This window comes from Rattus norvegicus, chromosome 16 (genome assembly GCF_036323735.1).
Source record: "Rattus norvegicus strain BN/NHsdMcwi chromosome 16, GRCr8, whole genome shotgun sequence".
Classification (NCBI taxonomy): Eukaryota; Metazoa; Chordata; class Mammalia; order Rodentia; family Muridae; genus Rattus; species Rattus norvegicus.
The window spans coordinates 50677397-50697913 of NC_086034.1; the positions used below are offsets into that span (position 1 = coordinate 50677397).

General features: G+C 46.8%; 1 protein-coding gene across 22 annotated transcripts in view; it reads left to right on the forward strand.

Annotated features, from left to right (window-relative positions):
• The window catches only part of Tenm3 (teneurin transmembrane protein 3), a 2726621-nt gene that overhangs the window by 2692665 nt on the left and 13439 nt on the right, over positions 1 to 20517 (forward strand). For all 22 annotated transcript variants that reach the window (XM_063275416.1, XM_039094506.2, XM_039094513.2 and 19 more), the window contains 3 exons: positions 150 to 385; positions 12364 to 12660; positions 16011 to 17622. In XM_063275416.1, the coding sequence (XP_063131486.1) occupies positions 150 to 385; positions 12364 to 12660; positions 16011 to 17622 (2145 nt within the window). The remainder of the gene's footprint in view (positions 1 to 149; positions 386 to 12363; positions 12661 to 16010; positions 17623 to 20517) is intronic.

The following is a 20517-nucleotide window of genomic DNA, read 5'->3' on the forward strand; positions in this document are numbered from 1 at the left end:
TTATGTATTATATGAAAATGAAAAAAGAAATCTCAAAAACCGCAGGCCTCCATGTTTTAGAAATCTTTGTCAGTTGTGAATATACAACCATCAGATATTTAATGCAGACAGAATAAATCACCTTAATGCTTTCCTTTTTTCTTTTTTAGACCAGTTAAGAAACAGTTACCAGATTGGGTATGATGGCTCCCTTAGAATCTTCTATGCCAGTGGTCTAGACTCTCACTACCAGACAGAGCCCCACGTTCTGGCAGGCACCGCGAATCCCACGGTAGCCAAAAGAAATATGACGCTTCCTGGTGAGAACGGACAGAACCTGGTGGAATGGAGGTTCCGGAAAGAGCAGGCCCAAGGCAAAGTCAATGTATTCGGCCGAAAGCTCAGGGTAAGAGATACTTGGGAGGAAGAGAAGGACATCCAGCACTGGGGGGTGTCCATCACTGTGGGGAGTGTCCATCACTGTGGGGAGTGTCTATCACTGTTGGGGGTCTCCATCACTGGGGGCTTATCCAGCATTGGGGGTGGCCATCACTATGGGGAGTGTCCATCACTGTAGGGAGTATCCATCACTGTTGGGGGTGTCCATCACTGAGGGCTTGTCCAGCACTGGGGGGTGTCTAGCACTGTGGGAGGTATCCAGCACTGTGGGGTGAGTATTCCATCACTGTCAGGTGTGTCCAGCACTATGGGGGGATGTACAGCGCTGCTCTTTGTAGACACCCTGTCTGCACACCACCCACCACCCTCAACTCTCTACCGTGACTATATGTCACAAATCATACCAGCCATGAAACCTTCAGATGCCTAAAAGGAAATCTTCTCTGGGGGTTGGAAATTGCATGTAGCACAGATGTACAATCTCTAGATATCAACTGAACCTCGTTTTGCTGACGTCACCCTAAGAATCTTAGGAGCATGATCTTCCTTCCCCTGGTCTGTGAGCAGCGATGGCTTCCTCCTGCAAAGATGGGATAAGTTAGGCTCAACTTAAATACCGACAGTTTTCAAAGTCACAAATACGAATGGTGAAGGAGATGGGCCAGCCATTGAGAGGTGTCTCTCTTTGCAGTTTGAAGTGCATGGTGTGGATGTATAGCCAAGATGTCCGACCTCAGAACCTCTCTGCTGTCTCTTCGCAGTTGACAGAAGCCCACCCTTCATTGGCTTTTTTATGAGAGATGCAGTGGTTCTCATTATGCTGGTGTAATTGGGCCTTGCAAAATGGTCCCTGCATTGACTCGTACTTTTTTATCACTCTTCCATTATGGGCCAAATGCATCTGGAAGGCAAGCTGTGATTTATGGTCGCTATTTGATAAAGACGATGTAGATTAAACACAGAAGCACAGGTTGCAAGAAATCACCTTCAGCCACAGTAAACTGAACCTGATTCATTCTTTATGTCAGCAAACAGAGCTTCAGTTTATTGGGTAGAGAATTCTCCCCAGCATTACTTCCTGGCCATTAAGATAGATAGATAGATAGATAGATAGATAGATAGATAGATAGATAGATAGATAGATAGATAGATAGATAGACAGACAGACAGAAAACAAGAACAAAACATGAAGCTTTGCTGGTAATTCCCCTCCCCCCCCACCCTCACTCCACTCTAAATGGCTAAATTATTATCCTAAGAGGCCAGCATTATTTACCTTGGCAATTCTTCTGGGTTAGAAACAGCATCTTTAGCTTCTGGCTGTTTCCAAAGAACAGAAACAAATTTTTAAAAAGAACCAATGGATCAAACACAGACTAAACCCAACATGTAGGATGAGTTCTGATTTCAGTCTGTCACAAGGCTGGTGTTTGGGATGATAACATGGTCTCTGGAGCCAGGACTTAACCACCTGGTCCCTAAGCCCAGGTCCAGTCAGCCCCAGATCGAGTTTGGCAGTCTGGCCCAAAATGAGGCTGTCAGGGGTTAGGAGAGTCTGAGGACTGAAGGGAGACACAGTGGCCACTAGAAGGGAAGATAAAGATGCAGCCACGGTGAAGCCGTGGGCAGAGAAACACTCCACGTCTCTTCTGCTGATTCCCCTGGGACCATGGTCTGTTGCCTCCCTCTCTGCTGCGCCTGGGCCCTCCTTCCTCAGCCACTGAAGATGAGCTCCCAGGCTTTGCCTTCCTTACTCAGTGGTTCTTGAGTTCATATGCTCACATGCGTGACAGAAACATGCACACACTTCAGTCATTGGTATACACACAGATATACACAGGAGTTGCAGGCACACACAGAGATACAGAATTCCCAGGAGTAACAGACACACAACAATACATACACAAGAGTCACAGGCCCGTGGTACACACACAAATATACAGGTATCACAATCTTACACAAACAAACACAGATACACACAGGAGTCACAGGCTCACGCACACAAGCATAGGAGTCACAGTCTCACATAAACACACGAATCACAGGCATATCCACATATACAGGTATCACAGTCAAACCCAAGTCACAGGCACACACACACACACACACACACACACACACACGTCATAAGCACACCAAGCCTCACACAGTGCCCTTCATCAAAAGACATGAAAACTCTCCTTCAATGTAGGCTTTCCCAGTCCTGAACAACCAAAGACAACAACACTTATCCAGAATCAAAAAGAAACACTGAACTAGAATCTAGCCTCGGGCTCCACTGTTTTCACATTGCTGCTCACTGTGTCAAATGTGGCATTATAAGGCAGTTTTCATACGACTATATATTGTGCTTTAAGCCTCTCTGCTTCTGACCCTGCCCCTTCCCATTTCCCACTTCTTCCCTTCCCGTTAACCGTCTTTGTCTCTGTAGACACTTCACTTCTACGTTGATGGGACCAGTACACACATGAATCTGTATAAATGTAGGGACCATAGGCAAAAGAAAACATAAGACATCTTTCTTCTTGAAACTGAATAGACTGGCTTACTATGATTATCTCCAATTGTATCCTTTGTCCTGTAGACAACTTAACTTCCTTCTTCTTTACAGCTAAAAGATAAGATCTCATTGTGTTCCTCACTGTTTTCAACCATTCCTGTACGATTGCACATACATCAACCATAACTTACCTGCTGTGAATAGTGCTGTGTGGTACGTGGGCTCATGAAATGAGCAGACAGCTCGGCAAACACAAAGTATGCATAGCCTAGAAACACCTGAGAAAAGAAGTTCAACCCTAGCTGTCATACTTTTCTGTTGCTGTAATTAAAACACCATGGCCAAGGCAACTTATATAAAAGAAAGCATTTAATTTGGGGCTCATGGTTCCAGAGGGTTAGAGTCTATGCCTGTTACACCAGGGAGTTTGGTGGACAGCAGGAATGGTACTAGAGCAGCCAAGTCACTGAGAGCTTGACCTTCTGATCTACAAGCATGAAGAAGAAAGAGGGGACTAATTGGAAATGTAGTGGATTTCTAAAACCTAAAGCTCCCCTCCAGTGACACACCTCTTCCAGCAAGGCCACACCTCCTAATCCTTCCCAAACAGTTCCACTAACTGTGGACCAACCATTCAAATATCTGAGCCTATCGAGGCCATTCTCATTCAAATCCCTACCCAACCTGTCCCAGAAATACAATATTGAAATTCCATCTGACCTAGTGAGAATGTCACTGGCTAAGAAAACAACAAATATCCGTTGTGTAGACAAAAGGGGAATCAGTACGAACTGATGGCCAGACCATACTCTAGTGCGGCCACTGTGGAAATCACTATGGGCTTCCCTCAGAAAGGCAAAAAGAGATGTAACATATGACCCACTCCTGGGAACCTACCAACAGTGCCAGTTTGTTTCTATAATAGTATAAATATAGATCATTTGTGTTCTGCCCTCTTTGCTGACACACATTGCTTTTATATTAGAAGATAGACTATATACCATTATCTAGATAATAATAGCATTATAATCTAGATAGGTTTTGCATTGCTATATTACAGACAAGATCTTCTCTTTTTACTTAGTCATTACGGGTGTCGGTAAGTCAGTGTGTCTTAGTCAGGGTTTCTATTCCTGCACAAACATCAGGATCAAGAAGCAAGTTGGGGAGGAAAGGGTTTATCCAGCTTACATTTCCACATTGCTGTTCATCATCAAAGGAAGTCAGGACTGGACTCAGGCAGGTCAGGAAGGCAGAGGCCATGGAGGGATCTTACTTACTGGCTTGCTTCCCCTGTCTTGTTCAGCTTGCTCTCTTAGAGAACCCAAGACCATCAGCCCAGGGATGGCACCACCCACAGTGTGCTGGGTCTGGGCCCTCCCCCCTTGATCACTAATTGAGACAATGCCTTACAGCTGGGTCTTATGGAGGCATTTCCTCAAGGGAGGCTCCTTTCTCTGTGATGACTCCAGCTTGTGTCAAGTGGACACACAAAACCAGCCAGTACGCAGTGTGAATGTACATTGGAAGTAAAAACCATGATGACACATACCTAACCCTAACCCTAACTCAGAGACCCTCCAGCCCTGTGCAAAATGGTGGGTATTTCTACCCACCCCGCACATGGCTAAGAGAGAGCCGTTCTGTTTTCTGTGAAGGGAAATGTCTGTGGGAGGAGAGAAAGACTTTGTTCATGGGCTACATAGTGAATTCCATGCTCGCCTACGGTGTGTGTGCATGTGTGCATGGGTGCGTGCATGAATGCGTGAGAGGGAATTTGGGAGAGAGAGACCAATCTGAAGTCTGTGGTCCTGCCCCCCACTCTAAATGGAGACACCACCTGTGTAGACAGAGAAGGGAGTCACACAGGCAGGCGTAAGCACTGGCGTGTGAGGTGAGCAGCAGAATCCCTATGCCTCAGCCAGTTGTTTCAGCAAATGCTCTCTTCAGTCCCACTGAGAGGGGCTCTCCAGCCAATGCGAGTGATTGCTCTCCCAGAGACAATGCCAAGATGATAAGGGCAGGGGAGAAGATTGGGTGAGCCAGCTCAGGCTGCTAATTTCATCCCCCCTCTGTGGATTCCAAGAGTGAAATCCCAAGGAGAGAGGCCTGATGGGAAAGGCTGCTCCGGGACTGAACCTGGGGCCCCACCGAGAGGGGGAGAATCAAGTGCAGGAAGTCTGTAGCCATGCGAACCGAGTGAGTCTGAGGACTATTTGTGTCCCTCTGCTTCTGACACACAGAATGTCCCCTCCTGTCCTCAGCCTCTCCTAGCAGAAGGTTCTTTTCATTCTCAAGTTTTTGACTTAAATTTAGCTACGTGCCTGACACATGGTGGACGCTCAAATATTTATTCTGTGAATGAAAGGATGGAGCGAGCCAGCCTGGCAATATGGATCCTCTGTGTTTCCTTGCATCCAGATCGTCCGAGGGAAGAGGCAGCGTGAGTGGTATCTGGCCTGGCCGATGCTCACTTGCTATAAACAAAGCTAACACCGCATTTAATAGATATAATAGATGGGTGACTGATAGGTGGGGAGCTATTTATTACACAAAGTGCGTGTGTGTGCGTGCATAAAATAGATTAAAAAGTTAAAGGGAAGGCAGGTAGGAGGAAAGGGAGAATTCTATTAGAAGCTAGTCAATGCGCTTTCCGTGAGACAGTGCGCTGGGGACAGGACAGATAAATACTGTAAGGAATAGAACCTGGAAGCTGGCAGCGAGGCAGGAAGGCGTGGTGGAATAAAGATCGCTCCGTGGCTTGCTGGATAGTAGCTAGACTTCAAAATAAAAACAGATGAGGGCAGGTGAGTTGGCTCAGTCAGTAAAATATACTTGCCTTGCAAGCACAAGGATCCTATGAGCCGCTTTAAAGCCAGGTCGGGGGGCACGCATGTAGTCCCCGTGCTGGGGTGGCAGAGACAGGCACATCCTTCAACCTAGCCTAATTGTCAAGCTCAGGCAAATGACAGTCAGTCAAATCCTGGTAGAGAGAGATAGACAGAGGGAGAGGGAGAGGGAGAGGGAGAGGGAGAGGGAGAGGGAGAGAGAGAGAGAGAGAGAGAGAGAAACAATACTCAGGACTCCCCTTTGTCTCCACCCACGCGCACACATGCTTGCACAGACATGCGCACAAACACTCACAAATGCACACACAGTGCAATTAATAGTTGGGAAACAGGAGGGGACCTAGGGCTGGGAAGAGGGCTCAGGAGGGAAAGCTTGTAGGCAATGGTGAGGACCTGAATCCAGATTGTCAGAACTCTAGTCAAGCAGGATAGATTAGCACATACCTATAAGGTCAGCACGTCTACAGCAAGATGTGAAGCCAAGAGAGGAGAACCCTCAAGTGCACACAGGCTGGCCAGCCTTGAGTACAAAGACCCTCTCTCAAACAAGGTGGGAGATAGAAACCAACCCCCGAGGCTATCGTCTGACCTCAACCATGTGCTTGAACCCATGTTCACACCCGCAGGGGCACACTCATCACACACAAAGATGAAAGAAAAAATAGTTGGCCTTAAGTGGCACCGCCCAGTAATCCCAGCATTTATGAAGCTAAAGCTAGAGATGAGTTCACGTCTACCCTGGGATACATAGGAAGAGTGGAAAATAAACTTGATAAATAATCCTAAGTTTTGTCTGTGCTGGACTTTGGGGGTAGCCATCACTCGGACCGCAAAATCCATTTCTTACTCCTGCCCAGACCTCGTGTTGAAGGAATAATTTTAGTGAATCGTTTCAAAAAGAAAGCGCTCAGAACTTGAAAGTCCAAAATGTGTTTTGAAGGGACACATAAATATGGCAGCATATTTAAATCTCACTCGGCCTCTCACACTTTCTGTGATATTTTAATGCAGTGTTCTGTCCTGGAATGGGATCACACATTTAGTTAGCTCTCATGACGAGTGAGCAGAGACACAGAGCCATCTGTGGTGTTTGATGCTCCAACAGGGCCACGGAGGGGCTTCATGTTATCACAGAGTGTGCTGGGTAACAACCCTGCCCTTTCCTCCTCCTCCTCTTCTTCTTCCTCCTCCTCCTCTTCCTCCTCTTCCTCCTCATCCTTCCCTTCCTCCTCCTCTCCCTCCCCCTCCTCTTCTACCTCTTCTCTTCTTCCTCCCCTTCCTCTTCTTCCTCCTCCTCTTCTTCCCCCCTCTTCCTCTTCTTCCTCCTCTTCTTCCTCATCCTCTCCCCCCTCCTTCTCCTTCTCTCCCTCCTCTTCCTCCTCCTTACCATCATCATCCTCCTCTTCCTCCCCCTCCTCCTCAGTAACACTTCAGGAGAGTATGCATAGCCCTAAGCTGGCACCTCTTTTTAGGTAAATTGTTTAAAGTCATTATGAGTTTAATTCTCAAGCACGTTTGTACCTGTTCCCCTCTCACTGTCAAAGGTCGCTGTGATTAATTGCAGTCATGCTAGACATAGCTATGAAAATGGTGATCTTTTCCATGCTTGCTTAAGGGAAATAAGGTTCATCACAACTGCAGCGGCCCCTGAACTGTACTCGCTACTGGGATTCACTTCCAGGCCAATACAACAGAGATGAAAGGTTTTCACTTTGAGATCAGGTATTCACTTCAACCCCATTCTTTTGTCTGTGTATATGAGCGGGCACACATGCACGGACATCCTTGTGGAAACCAGAAGGCGACTCTAGGTGTCCTGCCGGAGGAGGTATCACCTTGTTTTGTTGACACAGGTCCTGTCACAATGACCAGCAGCTAATTGTATATTAGACTGGCTGGCCAGCAAGCCCCAGTGACTTCCTGTCTCTGTCTCTCCAATGCTGGACTTGCAAGCACATACCACAGTGCCCAGCCTTTTTTTTTTCTTTTCTTTTTTTTTTTTTTTTTTTGGAGCTGGGGACCGAACCCAGGGCCTTGCGCTTGCTAGGCAAGCACTCTACCACTGAGCTAAATCCCCAACCCCCCCCCCTTTTTTAATATAATGCTGGGAATCCAAACCAAGACGTCCGTCCTTACATAGCAAGCACCACACTGACTGAGCCATTTCCACAGTCCCTTAAGCTGATAACTTTTATAATTTAAATATTTATAAAATCTCCATTGATATGATGTGTTTTATAATTACAATACAAGAAAAAGATTTCAAAGATGCCTTATTTAGGGACACACGACTAGGTCTCAGAGTGGACATGACCTTTGGTCACTGCAAAATATTTACAGTATCCAAAGAAGGGATATTCGGGAGGGACAGAGTGAACAAGAGCTCTGTTAATGTCTTTTGACATTTTACATTTTGAATTACAATGACTACTGTCTGGTAACACTAAGAACCAGGCCAAGGGCCACACACGGGTAGACCCAACAACTTGGAAAGCTGAAACTAGGAGTTTGGTCCTGCTATAACACACACACACCCACCCACACACACACACACACAAATAATTCCCAGTAGAAACTCATTACTTCAGCTTGAGGACACAAGAAAGGTATTTCGTACAGTATTTCTCTGGATAAAAAAGAAAAGTTAAAACATCCTTCCCCCATTGGGTCTCACGGTGCTTCCTGATGCTCCCAGATGGTGGCATATTTGATACAAAGAGCCACACAGTCTTGATATTGATGACTTGCTTGGTTTTTATCTGGGGGAGGGAGGCCGGGTGTCATAGAACCATCCTCACAAGCCGAAGAAGCAAATCAGAATCCAGGAGCCGGCTGCAGGAGAGCAAAGATGAGGTCCAAAGCCGTCTTTTGTTAGTCAGCCTCCCTCCAGCCACCAGTCACACCCCATATGCAGCCCAGATCACTGATACCCCAGCCAGAGGAACGCAGAGTTAGAGCAGTAAAGAGTTGAAGTACAAATTAAAATGGATGCAAACTAAAGTACAAACAGATGGGGCAGTGACGGGGGCAGTGTTGTAGAAGCCACACGGTCTTTCCTGGGAGGAACGACATAAGCATTTTTTTAAAGAGGGCAAATGGAACGTGGGGGTGGGGTGGGGCATCCTTCTAAAACACAACCTGAGAACCCAGAAGTCCTAATGAAATCATTTAATTGTACAAAAACCTCTTCTCTTGCCCCTCCCCCTTCTAATGCAGTTTAAAAAAAAAAAAAAGAGTTGTTTACTACGTACACAGTGTTCTGCCCGAATGTATGCCTGCATGCCAGACCTTATTACAGATGGTTGTGAGTCACCATGTGGTTGCTGGGAATTGAACTCAGGACCTCTGGAAGAGCAGGCGGTGCTCTTAACTGCTGAGCCATCTCTCTAACCCCAATACAGTTTTTATTAACTGAGGATTTTATGCATGTGTAAAATACTTTCTGATCATATATATCCCCAGACTCCTCCCCAATTTCTCCTCCTGGATCCACCCTCCTCCCTCTCCTAACTTTGTCATTTTAAGTTTTTTTTTATTGGTTATTTTCTTTATTTACATTTCAAATGTTATCCCCCCTTCCTGGTTTCCCCTCTACAAACCCCCTATCCCACCCCCTCCATCCTGCTTCTATGAGGGGGCTCCCCTACCCACCCACTCCCACCTCACCACCCTATCATTCCCCTACCCTGGGACATTGAGCCCCACAGGACCAAGAGCTTCTCCTCCCATTGGTGCCCAGCAAGGCCATCCTCTGCTGGAGCCATGGGTGCCTCCATGTGTACTCTTTGGTTGGTGGTTTAGTCCCACCTTGTATATTCTCTGCTGCACACACATGCACACATATGCACACGCACACACACACACGGGGCCATACACCATAGTGTGGTTGACCAATCAAAGCTTCTTGTATTATGACCAATGTATATATAAACTGTACTTGACCCTGCCAGTTACCGAGTTGATTTGATACCAAATCTTTCTCCAGACTGGAGAAAAGATGTTCGTAATAGCCACTATCACTTCTTTCCAAAGCATTCTGTCAACTGTCACAGAACTCACCTAGGCAGGGAGCAACTGAAGCAGAGGCATTTCTTCATCGGAAGAGGGAAGGGCAGGAAGCCTCTGCTGGCTGCTTCACAGTCCAGCAGAGCCTCTACTTGACCATGCCTCAGGGATCCAGTCCAACTTCTGTATTTACAGAGGGACAAAACAGATGCAAGGGGTTTCCAAAGCCCAGCAGCAGGGAATTTCTAAAGCCCAAGGCTCCTGGGCCTTGTCAGTCGGGGAGGTCAGGACTTCACAGGTGGACATGCACACACACACACACACACACACACACACACACACACACACCTTATAGACTCTGATACACACAAACAAATGTCTGCCATGTTATAATGTAGTGATTTTCTTCCACCTTATAAACCCTATCTGAAATAACAAAAAACACAGGGTCACTTCATCTCATTCTGGGCTCTGCCTCTCATTATTTGCAAATCACATCTTTGAAGTGTTTGCCCCGAAACTCATTTAAGACTTACACCACACCTCTCCATGGACCTCACACCTCTCCTCTTGAACAACTAATCAGAAAAGTCTAGGCTTAAGGAACGACTTTGGCTTGGAATACAGTTAGTATCAGTAGTAGATGCAAAAGCTAAGGTAATCACAGGTCTTACACAAGTGTACATGTATATCATATGCAGACATGCCTATGCATACATGTATTGTGGTTTAAAGTGATGTGTTTGGGTATCAGGGTGACGAGGGGTGAACTTGTGGTGGCGGTGGACTTCAGTCAGCGTAACTGGGATCAGAATCTTCTAACTGGTTGAAGCACACAGCTGGGTGTTTCCACAGTTACCTGAAGATGAAAACCACCCTTCATCCCTCTGGGCTGAATAAAATGAGGGAGGAAAACGCCAGCCTAACGTCACCACTCCTCCTTTCTGTTTCCTGACTATGTGCTTCTGCCCGTCCTTGACTGGCTGGACAACCTTGACCTGTGAACCAAAATCAGTCCTCCCTTCCTTAAGTATTTTGGTCAGGGTAACATAAAAGCTAAGATAGTATGTAAATGCAGGTGTGAACTGTGTGTGTGTGTGTGTGTGTGTGTGTGTGTGTGTGTGTGTGTGTGTGTGTTGTTTATATAGAAATGTATATCTTGTTTTGTTTTCTGTTGCTGTAACAGAATGTCTGACACTGGGTAGTTTATAAAGGAAAAGAGGTTTAGTTTAGCCAGCTATCCTAGAAATCCAATAATGTAGAGCCAGCATCTGTTTGGGCTCCATTAAGAGTCTCAAGACACGAAGTAGAAGAACAAATGGTCCTGGTTAGGAAGGGACCAAGAACGTGCCTGTGAGATGGTGAGAACAAATCAATTCCCATGAGAACTATTTCAGTCTCTAGAAACACGAGTCCCTCTTAAAGGCTCGGCCTCCTTGTACTGTTACATTGGCAACCAAATTTCATCCTAAGATTTAGCAAAACAAACCACATTCATATATATAGTTGTAGTTTAGTTTAGTTTATTATAGCTATGGCGTTTTTTATATATAGTTATTTTTTGTATATAAAACCAATCATCTCCAGCTGTTCATTTGTTAATTCTAAATGTTCTAGTTAAAATGTAGCCATGCACTGCAAGCTTGCTCCATTTAGTTTGTAACAATCTAAACATCTACTGAGAGTTTTAGTGTGCACAGACTACCATGCTGACAAAGGTTCCATAGAAGGCCTGAACAACAGCACGGTCTCCAACCTTCAGAGTCCTGCCTGCAAACACATCAACTACTTGGAAAGTTGAGTTTAATCAGCACCATGCTCGCACTGGCTTGTGCCCAGCATCACAAACAGTAACAGCCAGATGATATCAGAGATCCTGGACACAGTATACAGCCACAAAGGGAACAATTGCAGTGATACAGTGCTAGGTTTATGAATTAAGTACAATTTCCAGACCATGGATTCATGGATAGGAAAGAACTCTAAAGTCTGGGCCAGTCACCCAGATGTTATCAAAAGAAAACAACACTCTAAAAAATTGTGACTTTTCAGTACTGGGCCCAAAGCAATGATGGTGTTTGTAACCTCCTGCTAGTTTGACTCATTAATAATTTATAGTAATGTGGGCTCCAACTTCTACTTAACTGCACTTCAAAGGGTTAGAGTCATGTTTACCACTGTTTTATTTAATGTAGCCATGATTAATTCACTAAGTAATTATTTTTTCTTTGTCCTTTTGGGGGAGGAACGCTGAGTGATTTACATAGGGTGTTGTGTTTATCAGCAGAAAATCTTCCAAGCAAGCACATTTTGAGAGCTTTCTCTCCCTCCCTCCCCTCCCTCTCTCTCTCTTTTTCTCCCCTCCCTCCCTCCCTCCTTCTCTGTCTGTCTCTACTATTGCTTTTAGTTTACAAATTTTAATTGAAACAGTTTTGAACAAATGCCAGGCTGTCTTTATGCTTAATCAAAACTCTCGAAAGAACAGTTAATCTATTACCTTGCATCCAAGAATTTGCTAAATTAATTTACCGACAAAGAGAGCCAGTCATCATAAAGCAATCCCGGGAACTCTGACAGGTGCCCAGCCTTGGAATGATGAGATGGGCTCTTTCTCGCTTTGTTTGATAACAGGTCAACGGACGCAACCTCCTCTCGGTGGACTTTGATCGGACCACCAAGACAGAAAAGATCTATGATGACCACCGGAAATTTCTCCTGAGGATTGCTTACGACACATCGGGTCACCCGACTCTCTGGCTGCCTAGTAGCAAGCTGATGGCGGTCAACGTCACCTACTCATCCACTGGTCAAATTGCCAGCATCCAGAGAGGGACCACTAGTGAAAAGGTGGACTATGATAGCCAGGGGAGGATCGTATCTCGGGTCTTTGCCGATGGGAAAACGTGGAGTTACACGTACTTGGAAAAGGTAAGCCTGTGTCCCGGCGTTCAAATGGGATGATTAGCATTTCCCAACAATCACCCTGATCGCTAAAAGGAAGAGGAACACGTGACTGAGTTCCATTTATTATTCTAAGTATCGCTGTGGTAGTCCCAGGCGCAGGATGATGAATTTCCGTATTAGCAGAGTAGTTTCGCCTTAGTTAAGTTCTACTATCTGAGTCCCTTTTAAGTGATTTATGCCGTAAACAAACAAACACCAACACCATCCACCTGCCAAGCCTGTACCCTGACAACATTCACAAACTAGACCCAGAGCTTGCAAGTCATTTGTAAATAATTTCTGCTCCGGCACTTCTTTTAAGAGAGAGCTTGCATTAGCACAGTTAAGACTGTCAGCTGTGCGTCGTGCCTGGCAGACCTTCAACATAACCATAAAAAGCATGGAGGCCCTATTTATGCATTATTAACCAGAAGAGGCTATTTTCCTAGAAAGCCATACTTTTGGATACTGTGTGGTGTCTCTCTTTCATTTGCACGGAAGAGGTAAGCGTCAGAACTTGGGCGCCTTCCTATTCTTCAGATCCGCCCACGGTGTCACAGATGGAGATTTCGAGCTGCGCACGTGCCGAGAGCTAAGCTGTAGGCTGTGCTTCCCGAGGTTGGGGGCCGGGCTCAAGAGGAATGGAAAAGGGAGGGGCAGGGCTGGGACGGTTCCCTAAGACTCACTTCTTAAGGAATACAACCCACCAAAGAGCATTTTCGTGGATGTTTCGTCTGCCTCTGATTTGGTTTTGAGTTCTAACGTGCCTCTCAAATCTGACGGCCCTGCACTCTCAGTTCCATAGGCCCAACGTTATAGGCTCAGCTCTTGTTGGCATTCACTGCCTCCAGCCGTGTGGGCATTAAAAGATATACCCAGAAACGTTTGTCCTCCAGGACAGTCATGAGCCATGCAGATCCCTGCCATATTCACCTCAACAATGCTCCACCAGAGATGCTCTACAAAACCCTCAACCTAAACCTGACGCTTACGCATGCGCCCACCCACTTCCCAGGCCCCTGAACCAGATTCAGAGTGCAAAGTGAGATGTGACAGCCTTAAGGCAACCTCCCAACTCTACAGGCTTCCAACAAGGAACCTTCTGACCAGACTCTTGTCTCCTCTCCTTATGAGTGACTCACCCTGGGCCGGTATGCTACCTGTTAGATTACAAACACCTTCCCTACTACCATTACGCTCTAGCCACAAAGAATCTGTTTAGAGACCACGGGGTGAGCTCCTGTCCACATTCTTGCCTAGGAATGAACATAGCTTGCCGCCTGATATCTAGCTCATGCTCCAATCTAACCAGCCCCAAGGGACTTCTCCAGGCAGGAGGGGAAGAGATTGGAACATTTACCCCATTTAGACTAAGCACATTACCAGGAATAGCAGTGGAAATGCCCAGTCCCCACAAAATAATAGTTGTCAGAATGTGGCTAAAATGTTTAAGGGAAAGCAAAAGAAGAGGCATCGTTGGTTATAATAACTTCCACCAAGAGGCAAAGGCAGTTCTCGAAATCATCTTCTTGTACTCAATGAAGATCAGAAAACCCAGCAGGGACTTCCTTATTAGCTCCTAAATTCCCCAAATCCCCCTCGACTCTATTTGCTTCCTTCCTAGGACAGACACACTAAACCCAAACAGATTCACAGCCAGACCATAATATTTTACTAATTACCATCAAATACAACTTTAAATGGGCATGAGACAAACTCACATGAAGGCCGGTTGTCTGAGCCGTCCTTGGGAAAAACTACTACAAGCCAGCATTAGTCAGCCTCCTGGTACTGTCCAAATGCCTGGGTTGATATGACCCACACACTGGAGAGATTCTAGCTCTCAGCGTCCGAGGCTTCGGTCCGCCATCACATGGTCCTCTGTGAACAGAGGCTGGTGAGATACCAGCGATTGTGTGTCAGACAACATGGCTCACCCCGTGGTGTCCAGGAAGTAACAAGAATGCAAGGAAGAAGCGAGCGTTCCAATGTCCCGTTCCAAGGCATGTTCCCCATGAGGTAACGTCCTTCCATGAGGCCCTGCCATGTAAAGTTTCAACACCTCACAGTACCCAGGCTGGGAACCAAGTCATTAATTAACATGCGGTCTTTGGGGATCAATTTTGATCCAGACCATAACGACCTACATGTAAAATATGTCCCTGCTCATGGCCAGAGAAGAGGGTCTTCAGGAACCTAAGTCATAAGAACTCTTTCATACAGCGGAGATGAAAAGTTTGAGTCTGGACTGTTATGCATTTCCGTGCCAGAATCCAGAGTTCGCTCCAGGGTCCCCCACCTCGCTGGGCCTCCCTGTCTGCCCTTCATCCCAGTTTTTCTAATGGGGTCAAAAGAAACTTTTATGACAGGGAGAACCACCAGAGGCCTGCATCGCAGTTACTCAGCTAACCTCACCCAGCTAACGTCAGGGTCCACCCTCTCTCCTAGTGGCTCAGTAAGTTGATGCCGTCTCTCTCTGTAGTTAACCCGGGTGAGGGGCGAAGAGATTGTTTCTGTGTGTGTGTTTAACTTTTCTCCTAACTCAATATGGATGCTTACAGAGCACCTAGAAATTGTTACAGTAGCACTGAAGTGCAGTTCGGACTTGGGTATCTGCAGAAGGAATCATTTCAACGTGGACGTGTCTGTACAGATCCCCGATTTAGACGCCAGGTCTCTAAATCCGTATTTCCATGGAGGGCATTTGCAGCTCCAATTCGCTGTGTGGCTGATTTAGCCCTGTTTGTTGACATTGATGCTTTGTGTACACGTTATCCATTTTAGGCTAATTTTATGTTTCTTCTTCATAAATAACACTTTGGCTTTGTTCCTCCCCCCGACTCCTCCCCAATAACACAGGAAGTTAAAACCTGATGTGGAGTGGCTCTTCAGTCAAATGAGAGGGAAAGCCACCTTGCTAAATAATTGCTAATTATATGTAGGATTGCGTTTCCCCTCTGCTATTTTCCCCCTTGAAATGTTGTCTTCAAACCAGCTTGGTTTGCGCCGGCGTTATGGCTTCTCCAAGTCCATTGACAATCTGCTGGTTGGCTGGGAACGCCTGGAAACAAAGAATTGCGCAATCATGACAAGTAGCACATTATGAATCTTAAGCCACTAATTGCAGAACCCTTCACAATTAAGCATCCAAGCAAATTAGGCAGGGGATCGTTAACACCATGTAAGGTCAAGGATAGCTCAATTAAAACGGAAACCATTTTCTCGGGCGGAATGTTTCTCTGTGTGTTTGCGGTCACCGAATCTGCTTTTTGTGCGTCCCCCCCTCCAACACCCCAGTTACCAAACCCTGATAGCAGTCTGTGCTCTCTTCACAGTCCATGGTCCTTCTGCTCCATAGCCAGCGGCAGTACATCTTCGAATACGATATGTGGGACCGCCTGTCTGCCATCACCATGCCCAGCGTGGCTCGCCACACCATGCAGACCATCCGGTCCATTGGCTACTACCGCAACATATACAACCCCCCAGAAAGCAATGCTTCGATCATCACAGACTACAACGAGGAAGGGCTGCTTCTGCAAACGGCTTTCCTGGGGACGAGTCGGAGGGTCTTATTCAAGTACAGAAGGCAGACCAGGCTATCGGAAATTTTATACGACAGCACAAGAGTCAGTTTTACCTACGATGAGACAGCAGGAGTCCTGAAAACAGTAAACCTTCAGAGCGATGGTTTTATTTGCACCATTAGATACAGGCAAATTGGTCCCCTGATTGACAGACAGATTTTCCGCTTCAGTGAGGATGGAATGGTAAACGCAAGATTTGACTATAGCTATGACAACAGCTTTCGAGTGACCAGCATGCAGGGTGTCATCAATGAAACGCCACTGCCCATTGATCTGTACCAGTTTGATGACATTTCTGGCAAAGTTGAGCAGTTCGGAAAATTCGGAGTTATATACTATGACATCAACCAGATCATTTCCACGGCCGTAATGACTTACACGAAGCACTTCGACGCTCACGGGCGCATCAAGGAGATCCAATATGAGATATTCAGGTCACTCATGTACTGGATTACAATTCAATATGATAATATGGGCCGGGTAACCAAGAGAGAGATTAAAATAGGGCCTTTTGCCAACACTACCAAATACGCCTATGAATACGACGTTGATGGACAGCTGCAGACGGTTTACCTCAACGAGAAGATCATGTGGAGGTACAACTATGACCTGAACGGCAACCTCCACCTGCTGAACCCCAGCAGCAGCGCCCGCCTGACGCCTCTTCGCTACGACCTTCGAGACAGAATCACGCGCCTGGGCGATGTCCAGTACCGGCTGGATGAAGATGGCTTTCTGCGACAACGGGGCACAGAAATTTTCGAATACAGCTCCAAGGGGCTTCTGACTCGGGTCTACAGTAAAGGTAGTGGCTGGACAGTGATCTATCGGTATGACGGCCTGGGAAGGCGTGTTTCTAGCAAAACCAGCCTGGGACAGCACCTTCAGTTCTTCTATGCTGACCTGACGTACCCCACTAGGATTACTCACGTCTACAACCATTCAAGTTCAGAAATCACCTCCCTCTACTATGACCTCCAAGGACATCTTTTTGCCATGGAGATCAGCAGCGGGGACGAGTTCTACATTGCCTCAGATAACACGGGGACGCCGCTGGCTGTTTTTAGTAGCAACGGGCTTATGCTGAAACAGATTCAGTACACTGCCTATGGTGAGATCTACTTTGATTCCAATATTGACTTTCAGCTGGTAATTGGGTTCCATGGAGGCCTGTATGACCCGCTCACCAAATTAATCCACTTTGGAGAAAGAGATTACGATATTTTGGCAGGAAGATGGACAACACCGGACATTGAAATCTGGAAAAGAATCGGAAAGGACCCGGCTCCATTTAACCTGTACATGTTTCGGAACAACAACCCTGCAAGCAAAATCCATGATGTGAAAGACTACATCACAGGTAAGGTGTCGTTCTTTCTCTCTCTCTCTCTCTCCCCAAGTGCTAAGTTACCGCTACCGTTAGATTAATACACAAAGTAACTAGAATTGACCTTTTGGATGCATTCATTTCTCTAAGGATCCATAGAGAAACCGCAAGGGGGAAATGAAATACAGTTGCTTCCTTCTCTGCCTGACAATGCTCAAGGCCACAGTTTCTGAAACGACATAGAATTCAATCATCTAAGGAACGGGAAGAGATCCAGAGAGCAAACATGCTAAATTCAGATTCCCAAAACTGAAATAGCAGTCTTGCCTCATCGCTACAGTGGCGCGGCGCGGCGGTCGATCCAATTCTTCTCTAGTCTCAGTTGCTGCGTGAGCTCGCTTTCTGCCGAGATAGTCCCCTTGCAAAGAGGAGAGGTTCATTAGGACTGGAAGCTTAGGAGTCCCATTGGCCCAGCGCTTCCCTCCAACCCTCAGCAAGACAGCGAGTTATGGGATGAGTACTTGGGAGAGCAAGCAGGCGGGGGTGGGGAGTGGGGTTGAAGAAAGCAGATCAGAGTCCTGAAGTCCCATTCAAGGACATAGCACAATGACATAAAGACCTGTCACATTCTTCACCTCTCCAAGGTTCCACTGCCTCCCAACAGTAGCAGGCCAAGAATGACGCTTTAACAAATGCACACGTGGAGGCACTCAGGGTCTGATCTCTGGCTGTAAGAGATAAGAGTGTAGAAAATTCTGTGCTAAATAGCAGACAGACAGATATTCATTATAATGGAAATAATCCGTGTGGAAAACAGCAAAGTGTGACACCTGGTCTCATCCCTGAGAGGTGCCTCATACCCTCCTCAAACCCATCCCCCCAGGACAGGCGTGGAGAGATCTCTCCCGACAAAGGACTCGGTTTCTCCTCTCTGTTCTGTGTTCTTGCATGATGACGCCGCTACCGACCACACTAACTTGACCAGTAATAAGGGGTAACATCCAGGCTATAGAATGAGGGTCTTTCTAAGGTTTGATCCGTGTGATTCTTTTGGCACTGAGGATGTGAAGAATCCGTCTGCGCGTCTGCCACTGCAGAAGCACGAGATAAAACATAAACAGGACCTTACAAGCTCTGCTGTGGGTCCCCCCACACTGCCTCTACTGCATGAAGTTTAGATTCTCGAGCTTCCGGCCTTCTGTGAATTCGACTTTCTGTTGTCTGTAGGGTTTGTTTGTTTACTGTTTTGCTTTGGAGTTGGTTTTTGCTTGTGTGTTCTGTTTCGTTTTGTTGCCATCAGCCTGCCTCTTTTCCAGCTCGGCGTTTGAGGCACACCAAGATATTCTTTGGTCCCTCAGGATGGGTATCAAAACCGCACCCCTATACCTGTTACATCTGCTTCTCAACTTTCCAAATGACACAGAGCTTTTCCTATCTCCCTTCCAGCTGTCAGTCCCTCCCTTCAGCAGCACCAACCCCTGATTCAGCAACGCCCTGGCAAGTCCCATTATCTCGACAGTGCTTTTCAATACTAAAGCCTCTGGTTTTCGTATGAGCGCACATTGTTCAGAATATGAGAAACTCCGCGCCCCCCATACATCAACATTTGGGAGACAGAATGCCCCCCAAACCTGAGCCCCCCCATAATCATATATACACTCTCACAGGAAGATAGCACTTCCCATCCACTGAGAGCCCTGTGGAGATGTCTCCCCTCCCCCCCAACATTTGGGAGACAGAATGCCCCCCAAACCTGAGCCCCCCCATAATCATATATACACTCTCACAGGAAGATAGCACTTCCCATCCACTGAGAGCCCTGTGGAGATGTCTCCCCTCCCCCCATGTGCTCACTCGCATACGCGCGCACACACGCACGCACGCACACACCGCCACCTCATTTAACAGAGAACACCACTGATTTTGTAGCCATGTGACACCTGGACAAAGGACCTGCCAGGTTGGCAATGAGGTGAGAGTTTGTGCTCTAGGGAGGGAAACGGGAAGCCAGTGTCTCTCCATCATTCTGACAAGCAGTTTACCTCTGGATATTTGAGGGTGCTGACAGGGGCTGACGGAACGAGTGGAAAACCCACAGCTCCCGAATTCATCTTCTCCTAGCAACATGGACTGCAGGGACTGCTACTGCAGCCCTTTCTGGGAACATCAAAGGAGAGATGGAACCGCGTAAAATATATTAGGTGAAATGCAATTTCAAATTTTTCCAGCAATGCGCTTAATATATAAAATAATCTACGCCCAACCGTACTCATAAAGCGGCAAGCCTGCTGAGTGGCTCCGTAAATCACAACCTCCAGAAGAGAATAAAAGCCTTATTCTTTGCTTAATGGCTTTTGGAGTCACATGGCAATATTTGAAAATACCATTTTTAAAGGTTTTCATGTTCTCTTCCCCCAAAAATCCTTGGTCTCCACCTGTGCACAGCGAGCCTTTGAAGTCAAAGCTGATGGCCATCGGTACGACGGCGGCACCCTTGGCCAGGGTTACCAGCCTTTAGCATTCACCTTTGATTAAGAATCAGCTGTTCAGAGCTCTCTGCTCCCAGACCCGGTGAGAGAGAGACCCAACCGCCTGGTCAGGTGGGCACTCCTGAGGCTGCAGAGCAGAAGAGACCACCAACACTGCTCACCCCTGCCCACATCCCTGGCCCAAGAGGAAACTGTATAAGGCCTCTGGGCTCCCGTGGGGGAGGGCCCAGGAGCGGCAGGACCCCTGCCTGAGACACCGCTGGACCCTGAAGGAAACAGACCGGATAAACAGTTCTCTGCACCCAAATCCCGTGGGAGGGAGAGCTAAACCTTCAGAGAGGCAGAAAAGCCTGGGAAACCAGAAGAGACTGCTCCCTGCACACACATCTCGGACGCCAGAGGAAAAAGCCAAAGACCATCTGGAACCCTGGTGCACTGA